Source organism: Meleagris gallopavo, chromosome 7 (assembly GCF_000146605.3).
Source record: "Meleagris gallopavo isolate NT-WF06-2002-E0010 breed Aviagen turkey brand Nicholas breeding stock chromosome 7, Turkey_5.1, whole genome shotgun sequence".
Taxonomy (NCBI): Eukaryota; Metazoa; Chordata; class Aves; order Galliformes; family Phasianidae; genus Meleagris; species Meleagris gallopavo.
This window is the reverse complement of record NC_015017.2, coordinates 27,005,892-27,014,967: the sequence shown is the minus strand read 5'-3', so window position 1 is coordinate 27,014,967 and position 9,076 is coordinate 27,005,892. Positions and strand designations below refer to the sequence as shown.

Genomic DNA, 9,076 nt, shown 5'->3' with positions numbered 1-9,076 from the left:
GGCTTTAACAAAAAAAAAAAAAAAATCTAGCTAAAAAAAATACTCTTACGTACTTCAAAAATAGGTTTCTCCAGTTATAGGAAGGGGTGTGTGTGTGTTTAGGAAGCAAAGTGCTCAAGCCCAACAATACAAAGGAGCAAAGGATACAAAGCCCCCTGGCTCCCTGCTGTGACACAGCACCCGGAGCAACGCCCACTCCTCGTCCCAGCAGATGGGCACAGCCTGTTCCTTCTATAGTGCTGACACTTGGACCAAACACACGTGGATATTACACCTGCATCGTTGGAAGGCCATTAGCATGGAGTTCTGGTTTTTTTGGTATAAAAGCTACGATTGTCTAGCTGTGACATTAATGCACCTAATAGCTACGTAATTTTACCGCCGCTTTCTAACTAACAAACACTCTGTGCTTCACCTGTGGGAGATTCAGGTTGTACCAGAACACATTCACAATGTGGAAAATACATCCAGTGCTGTTTGTGGCAGATCTGAACAGTATGGCTTTGCTTTGAGAAACAAAAGAATTGGGTGCATGGGCTGAGAACAGCATGTGGGGAGACCCAAATGGAACCGAACCTTTCACCTGAGACCCTCATTTGGTGCAGCACATTTTCTTGCCAGGTCGTGGCCAAAGAGTTGTCCAAAACATACCTCTGGTACAGCTGGCTGTCTCTGACAAGCTATGCATGAACTGCAATTTAAATTGGAGTGCATTCCAACCTGAAAAATGATAAATATATATATATATATATATATGGAATATATAATTTTTTAAGGGATCTGGCCTTTTCTAAATGACTGCAACACAGCATGTAGCTGTATTTCTTCATTCCTTTCAGCTCTCAAAGCTTTTAAGTGGTCAGCAGATGTGCCAGAATCCCAACACCAGATTAACACTGAAGTTTCATTTATCAATTTCTTTAAACACATACAAATAAAATAAACTTTTGAGAGGGTGATTGAACCTTCCAGCCAATCAACCAATAAAACAGCCATGTTAAGAAAATTCCCCCTTCTCAGTAGCATATTGAGACTCATTGATACTCTATAGCATTAACTGCAGGAACCACGTGAATACTTACATTTGATAAAGTACAAGTGATAGGTAATGCTACGTTAGCTGATAGCCAGTCACAACACAACACAAGGCCTGTAGTTTAAAGCAAACCAGTGATGCAAAGCTACAGGATGTTCAGACACTGGATTATGTGCCTGTTCAGATCACATAACTGTGGTGTCTCAGTCTCTTCAGGCTCCCTATACAAACAAATGGAATAGCTAAATAAGCTACGATGAGTTAAATGGACTGTGCATTTCCTTCAGCTACCAGGACATTGCTGGGAAGAGGCTAGGTTTGCAGCCTCAATTCTAATGGAAATTGCAGATCTCTAACATAGAAGCTGAACATTTTGAATTTTTAAGTAAAATTTGAAGTATTTAGCTACTGGAAGTGGAGGAAAACCTTGCCTCTATGAAATTCTCCCATGTAGGAGTTTAAATGCAACATTTCCTCCATCACCACCACCCCAGCCACACTGGCAGTGTAACAACTGGGACTTGGAACCATTTAGATTTTAGGAGGCCACATTCACCATGTGTTACTTACTTGTTTTTAGGGTTTTTTTGTTTGGCTTTTTTTTTTTGCTATATGCGATTTCCCAGAAGGAATCTAATTATTTAGCACTCGGTACTTTAAAACTGTAAACTTCTGTTATTTTACTTCTGGGAGAAATTCAAGCTAACAGTTCACAGAGCTCCTGAACCCAATGGGAAGAGTCAAATATCAAACATGCCTTAAAGAAAATGCTTCTGCATTCTGTCTATTTACAAAACCAACACATGTAGTTGGTGAATGCCAGCTCAGCTGCTGAGCAAACAGATCCATAGTGAGTGCCAAGTTTCCCCACACAGTCCTGGCTTTGTGCAGGAAGCAGACTGTCGCAGCCGTAGCTTCCCTTTTTTGCTGCAGGAACTTTTCTGGCAACTCTGTTGATCCACACTAAGACATTTGATATTTGAATCGAGTTATCTTTCATGTTTTAATATGTAATAGAGCTCAGACTTAAAATCTAAAAAAGCCAATACTCTGCTGGAAGTAACGATGGGAGGTAAATGCTGGCCAGCACAAGTGCACCACTTAGGCCCAAAGAGCAGCTCCTCTTTGGCTGGCAGTGCTGTGAGTGGGGAAGTGTGCCTGAAGCTCCTGCCATCCATTTCAACTGTTGGTTACATAGGCAAAGGCTGCAGATGACTCTCTGTAGCCCATACCAGTCTCAACCGCTCCCAATGGTCCCTATGTTTTTCTATTAAGGCCTCTGAGGTTTTGAGGAGTGGCAGTGGGCTGTGTAAATGCCAAGTGGTTTCTTCCTTAAAACTCTCAGTCAGCATCTTATAAAAAAATAATGAGAACAGCCATAAGAACACCCAAGACATACCCTAATCTGAAAGCAGCAGCCTAACAGGACACCAGCTTACCTTGCACAACCCACAGTGATTTGGTCCAACTCTTTGTCCACACGGAGTTATGTTCATGCAGCAGGCATGCACAAAGAAAGTTGTGCATACAGGTTTCTATCTCACTTTCACATTTAAAAATGTTCCTAAGAACCCCATGTATATAAATAAAGAGCAGCACTGTGCAGAAAACATCCTCCAAGCCTTCATATGCACAAACCTCTTCCTGAGAAGGATCCCAGTAGCTTCAACTGTGCTTCCCTGTTCAGAGATGTGGAATTCATCACTGGGCTTCTACACTTCTCCTTCCTCTGACTCTGCACTGGTATTTTCACAGGATATATTCCCATGGTCCATGTTCTCATCTCTACACAGGGATCCTGAAGCCCAGGACACTCTTCAAATTGTATGTGCTGTATCCTGTACTTTACCTGAGCACCAATAGGTCTTTACCAGCAGTGTGGAGCACACTCTTGCAAGTGTTCCTACCTTTCTCCTAGGAGCAGGTGATCTGCTTTTGGGAATGTTTCATCTCTTTTCCCCATTTTCACCTTATTCTGTATTTTGTTCCACACACTATTTGGAACAGGATTCAAGGTGGTGTTAAGAACTGACCTAGTTGTACCCTCATGCCTTATCCTGCGTGTTAAGTATTCTCCAAAGCACAAGACCTCAAACCAACACCTAGCAACAATGTGAATAGAAAAAATGAAAATCTTGTCCTTCCTAGCACTGAACGACAAGAGAACTAACCAAAAAGCAGTTTCTGAAGTAAGCTGTACTCACAACTTCACTACTTCAATGCTGAAAACAAAAAAATACACCTATAGCCTAAGTACACATCTGTATTTGAGTCACAGAGGAAATGAAATAACCAGTGTCAAAATGTGGGACCTCTGCTGCAATGTGCTAATGCTATAAGAAGTTTGGCAGGTTAACTTTCCTGGTTGCAATGAGCAGCTCAAATCCAGTCAAAGTAGTTTGTCACAATAGTTTGTCCTGTAAGAAGAGGTGCAAAGATTACCAAGGGCTTTAAGGCCAAAAGGAGCATGTGTGGCAGTAAAGCAAAGGAAACTCAGAGTGACTAATCACACAGAAGAAAATGATCTTGGCCACATGAAACAGTCATTGCTACTGTGAGCCACCATACACTATGTGGCCACAAGGTGGCCCTAGAAGTTCTCCTAATCTTCCCAATATTACTCTACAAAGGACAGGGATGTGTTCAAATACGGCAGAGCTAACATCACAGCGATCACTCGCCCGTAACATTTGAGAGGCATGAGACTAAACCAAGTGTGAGTGGAACACAACTAGATTTTGTTCCTCATGTTCAGAATTAGCTCCAGTGTGATACTTCACTTCTCTTGAGGGAGAAGATCAAACTTTCACGTGGTTTTGCATTTCGGCTCAGACTGTAATTCCAGTTAGATTGCAATAAATTTCAAAGTCTCTTCCTGGATTCTAGCAAACCAGCTGGCTGTTTCACCCCCATTGAGCAAGAGTTTCATCCCATGCTAGTCTTTCTGAAGGATTCTTTGTAGACGTCAGAAGATTTGAGTTTGAGTTTTTACTAGGTGGGAAGTACAGAAGCTCCATCTTCTACAGTTCAGTGGTGAGTAAACATTTCGTCCTTACTGTAGCATCCTCAGCGACTGGGCTAAAAGGGGAAAAAGTGGAGCCTCGTGAATGCACTTCTACAAACAGATCTGCCATGAGAGTGAAAGTGAAAGGTATTGATGGGAGCAAGACTAAGAACTAAGTATTATTGCGAAGAGCAGCAATATCTGCTGCCTCAGTCTAACAAGCCCAAAGAACAAACCTTTCCAATGGCCAACCTGCAGAAGGGCAAACAGAACTGACTTCCAATAACACATCACTGCCGTCCACTTTCTGCCCACCAATGCTTTCCCTTGCTTAAGAGGTTCAATAAAAGAACTGGTCACTGCAGCTAATTGTGCCTCACCAGTACAGCTGAATGGAATAGCAAGACAAAACATTGCTACGAACTCTGATCTCTGACTTCCTTACAATTTGGAATTAAAAAAGAATCACCAAGAAAAAAAAGAATCACAAGTACCAGGAAGGGATTTTTCAGAAAATGCATCTGTACTGTAATCTTAGCCCAGTACTAAAAACATAGGAAGCCAGATAAGGGAACCAAAGCAAAATGATAATTCAAAAGAATGAATCTACTTTACAGTAGTTAGAATGACAAGAGCTTTACATCCAGTTTCATTTGTATTGTATCCTTTGTTCCTCTAGCAACTTGAATTTAAATGTTCTCTTACCCTTATCTAAAATACCCATACTACACATCAGCAGCTCTACTGACTTAGAAAATTTCAAGTTCTGTGAAGTGAGACAGAACTACAGTTTATAAAACAAAGCAAAATTAGGCAGTGTATCCAAATGACCGCTGTAACTATTGAAGTGGGAGGAGGAAGAGTGCACACTTATTCTCCATCCTATACACATACTTTTCGAATATGTGCTAAGAATTTACCTTGCAAGGACTTCAGCTGTCTGCTGGCACGGTGGCAATCCAGCTGATGACAACAGAGCCTCTGTGCTGCCTTTCACTGCTTTCAGAGATAAGGCAACGTCATTTCCCAAAGGCCCATTGGACATCAGTCCAGTCTGAATTGGGGAGAAAGAAAAAGGAAACTGGAGTAGAAACCTGCTAGCAGAAGACACTCTAATTATTCAACGTGGTTACTTACAACAGGGAATTACGATCCATCAAGTCTGAACTAAACCCAAGTTCTTAAACTTCACGGCATTTACCCGCAATGTAACACAGCAAACATGGAGCTTTAAATATATATTTTAATATATTTATAGATTAACTCAGCTTGATTTGGTTTGCTTTAGTTTTGGTCTGATGCACTGCTGTATGAACTTTCAAATTAATATAAATTATTATATTCTACTCATGTTCTTGTTTGTTAATCACGACCAAAGCTCTCTTCTCCCTCCCCTTCCCCCCTTTTTTTTCCCCTGAAGTTGCCTTTTACACGCTCCATCTCAAACTGCTAAGTAATGGTTCAGTAACTCACTGGCACTAACCACCTCGGTGTTATTATGGGCTGGGAAGACACCTACAAAAAGCAAAGAAAAGCTCATTAGAAACAGCTGGAAGAAACAAACAGATTTGACATAATACTGCCCACCTAAAACAATACCAGGTATTTGTCAGTCACTACTCATAATCTGCCTCACAATACAAGAAGCCTTTGAACCATGTTAGTGAACAGCTACAGGTGAAGCAACTTCACACAAGCAGCCACTCACAGCCACACAGCTAATACATGCTCACTCACAGAAACTCACTGGCAACAGTTTCTTTCAAAAGGCACCCAAACCCACTGCTATTTTCTGCTTTGCAGATGAAGTTAACCGAGTCTTCTGTGAGTAGTTTAAAGGTGCCCCCGATGTACCACCAGTTCACTCTACTGCAGCAGATCCAAGCATGATGGACGGATGCCCAAGCCAGAACAGAGTTTGAGAGTAAAAACCATTGTACTTGGGAAGGAAGAAGTTTGGTTTTGAAATACATTTACCCGAGGTGTTGCTTCTGTAAAGTCAATTAGATTCTCTGTCAATGATGATAGGAAAACGTCCTGGTCATCTGGAGCGCTCTATGGAATAAACCAGTTTTGAATTGAATTCCCAACAGTAAATAGATTTGCTGAACCCTACAGTGGCTTCCCACATTACAGACCAGTGTCCATAATGAACACTGCCATTCATTAGGACAGTTTCCTCAAATCTTTTCGTACCATCTTTTTCAACAGCTTTTCCATTTCCCTGTTCCCCAGTTGCAAACTGGAAAGAACATGATTGCCACGTAAGTTGCAGAACTGCCCTGTGCTCCAGTGCAAAGCTGAGGTATTGCACCATTTGACAAGAAGGTCAGCAAGGTCTGCAAGCTGAGCATCTGAACTCAGAAGATGAAGGTGATAATTATTCAGTGGAATGAACTATGTAATACTGGTTTAGAGGGATGACAGATGAAGGGTGTGTAGCTTTAGTTTACTTAACCCCTCAGCCTGCTGAAACAAGAGCCAAGTACAATGTTGGATTCATGTTTTGTTTTGGAGAGGGACAAAGGAAAACTGACGCCTGAGTGCATCACAAAGACTGCTTTGTGCAGTTCACGGAGTCCAATAAAAAAACTACCTTAACCTTAAGGCAACCAAAATACAACAATTAAACATTACAATTCAAACGTTTTCCTCTGTCGTTATTTCGATGGAAACTGCATGTGTCAGAATTTCATCCTTGCACCCATCTTCCTCAGAGCACCAATGACCAACCAGTTTAGAAAAATAAGCATCAGGCACAGAACCTGACAAAAGAGTCAGAAAGAGTGATGCATACAGCAGGCCTCTGCTCCACAAAGCAGTCTCTGGCATTCAGCAGTGACTGGCATTCACTATGTTACGACAGGCACGCAGTAAGGTCTGCTGTGGTTGCCTGAAGGCATCAGTAGCTCAGAGTGTGACACAGAAACCTTCCAGGCTGACAGGTGGTAGTGATACCTTTGAAACAGCAGCCTCCTCTGCTGGAGCCAGATTAGCTGGAATCAGCAACTCTTCATGGTTAGAGGCAGCATTATCCTCATTTAATGCATTACTGGAAGGAGAAAACATTCTCATCAGTGGATGTAGCCAGTGTTCAAAAAGACCCAACAGTATCAGCAGCATTTTCAGCACTTATTTCTAACTCACGTACACAGAACTGAAGTCTTCCCTGCAAGCCTCTTATCTCCCCAGGTAGGGCCAGGGGCAGCAGGATGTCAAATATTTCAGTCAGTTCAAAAGATGAGAGAGATCTCTTACTACTTGATAAGATGCTCACCCTGAGGCATGGCCTACACTGATTAACTGTTGCAATGCTAATTAAAGAAGCATCCGTAAACCTGTTTAGTTAGACACAGCCTAACTGCTCAGCAACTGCTCCTCATCTTTTCAAGTTGGTTTCATGGTAATCTTAGTGTGGCTCTCTTATCCCAGAAACATTTTTCTACTGAATCACTTACGGAATGAATGTGTTTGAGGCAGGGGTTGTTTTCAGGTTGTTTTGAAATACTGGACTGCTTGCTGAGGGACTACTCTGGGTTTTCCCTGATGGGAGAATGTTCCTGTACAGTGACAACAAAAACAAACACTGAAAGCTCTTCACAGACTACCTGTTATAGCATGTTTTTCAAATTGCTAGCTACTCTTTTTGTTCCATGTATTACCACATGCTCTTTGAAATTTGACACATGCTTATCTCCTTCAAAAAATTACACAGTTAAAACACGTAACTGAACCTTTTCCAGCGCCCGAGCTCAGCTAGAACTAAAGCTCATGTAAGATTCAGTAATTCTAGAAAATCAGCTGCCAGTAGGGAGAATACAGTAAGAGTACCTGAATTACTTTAATGTATCAAAACTTTGTAAACACAGCTTTTAGTGTTTTTCATTCTGAAAACACACCATGCTTACCATGTTAAACAACACTACTACAAGGTAAAATGCAACAATCACTGACACTGAGCACTGAGACTCCAGAAATACAGGTTCTCAGTACTGCATTTGGGAAAATACATTGTGCTTTTCTTCCAAAACAAGTACCTGGAAGCAGCATCCTGAATGTTGGAATTCTTGCTACCTGCCAGGCTGTCTTCTCTTACCACCTATGATACAAGAAACAAAACAAAAAAAGCATATCTGATTCCTGTTTCCATTTTGTATCAGTTCAGAGATTCACAGAAAAGCTGAGCACCTCCCTCCCAGCATGAAACTGTGCTGCTCATTTACTGCTCAAGGCCCTCAACTATCAAACTCCGTGTGAAAATTTCAGTGCAGATAACTTGCTAAATAGCCAAATAAAATATCATTATTTGCTACAGAATTTAGTGGAATGTGCCAGAAGCTTGGCCTTAGTGGCAGAACTATGGAACAAATATTTGATTAGAAGGGATCCTTTGGGGGTTACCTGATTCAATTGCCACTCGAATCATGGTCAAGTGCAGAGGTCATTAGATTGTTCAGGGCTTTCTCCAGCATCAAAAGGGATGACAATTCCTTCCTGGGCAAACTGCACCCCTGTGACAGTGAAAGGCTGGCAGGCTTCCTTATTCTGCCACTCTTTAGATCTCAGCTCCTGAAGCACCCCTATTTGCAAAGCCCCTTCTCCAACACTGCACAATTGCAGAGACAAACAGGGAAAATGGACACCTCCTGAACGTGGGGCCTCCTCACAACCAGTTCTAAAAAGCCACCTGAGAACACTGTAGTCCTCATCAGCTGAGTATTTACCTTGTGCCCTGCTTCCACCTGGGCCTTCACGATATTGCTTTTCATGTCTGCTGGAAGCCACGTTGCTGCTGCTATCGGGCTCTCAATTGCATTGTTAAGACATTTATCTGTGAGCTTCACCACTTCATCCTAGATGTGAAAAATATTCATCAGAAGCAGTTCCCACACAAAAACTCTGGGCTGAAATTAATTAACATCTCCAAAGAGCAACAAAGCTCTGAGTGAGAAGAAAAGTAGTGCTTATACCAAAAAGAGAAAGCAATCTCTGCTTTGGAACTCAGTTCTAAAATCACAGCAGCAGAAGTATATTAA

The 9,076-nt window shown here is 41.8% G+C and overlaps 1 protein-coding gene across 4 annotated transcripts; it reads right to left on the bottom strand.

Moving 5' to 3' along the window:
* Positions 1-1,324: 1,324 nt before the first annotated feature.
* Positions 1,325-8,960, bottom strand: LOC104911796 (band 4.1-like protein 5). 4 transcript variants are annotated; one of them, XM_019617253.2, is made up of 9 exons: positions 8,765-8,921; positions 8,078-8,139; positions 7,499-7,600; positions 6,999-7,092; positions 6,018-6,095; positions 5,514-5,555; positions 4,961-5,094; positions 4,277-4,428; positions 1,325-4,114 (listed from the first exon to the last, which is right to left on the bottom strand). In XM_019617253.2, exons 1-9 carry the CDS (start codon positions 8,807-8,809, stop codon positions 4,089-4,091), a joined length of 735 nt encoding a protein of 244 aa, XP_019472798.1. In that variant the 5' UTR covers positions 8,810-8,921; the 3' UTR covers positions 1,325-4,088. The 4 variants fall into 4 exon arrangements, with proteins under 4 accessions (XP_019472798.1, XP_019472800.1, XP_019472799.1 ...); XM_019617255.2 differs by lacking the exon at positions 7,499-7,600 and having other exon boundaries at positions 8,765-8,960; XM_019617254.2 differs by lacking the exon at positions 6,018-6,095.
* Positions 8,961-9,076: the final 116 nt, after the last annotated feature.

Coding starts and splice junctions, on each gene's coding strand:
- LOC104911796 (XM_019617253.2), bottom strand. CDS start 8,809: ATGAAAAGCAATATCGTGAAGGCCCAGGTGGAAGCAGGGCACAAG. Junction 7,601..8,077: donor ATTCAGGATGCTGCTTCCAG/GTACTTGTTTTG, acceptor GTCACTGTACAG/GAACATTCTCCCATCAGGGA. Junction 4,115..4,276: donor GCAGGTTGGCCATTGGAAAG/GTTTGTTCTTTG, acceptor TTCCCCTTTTAG/CCCAGTCGCTGAGGATGCTA.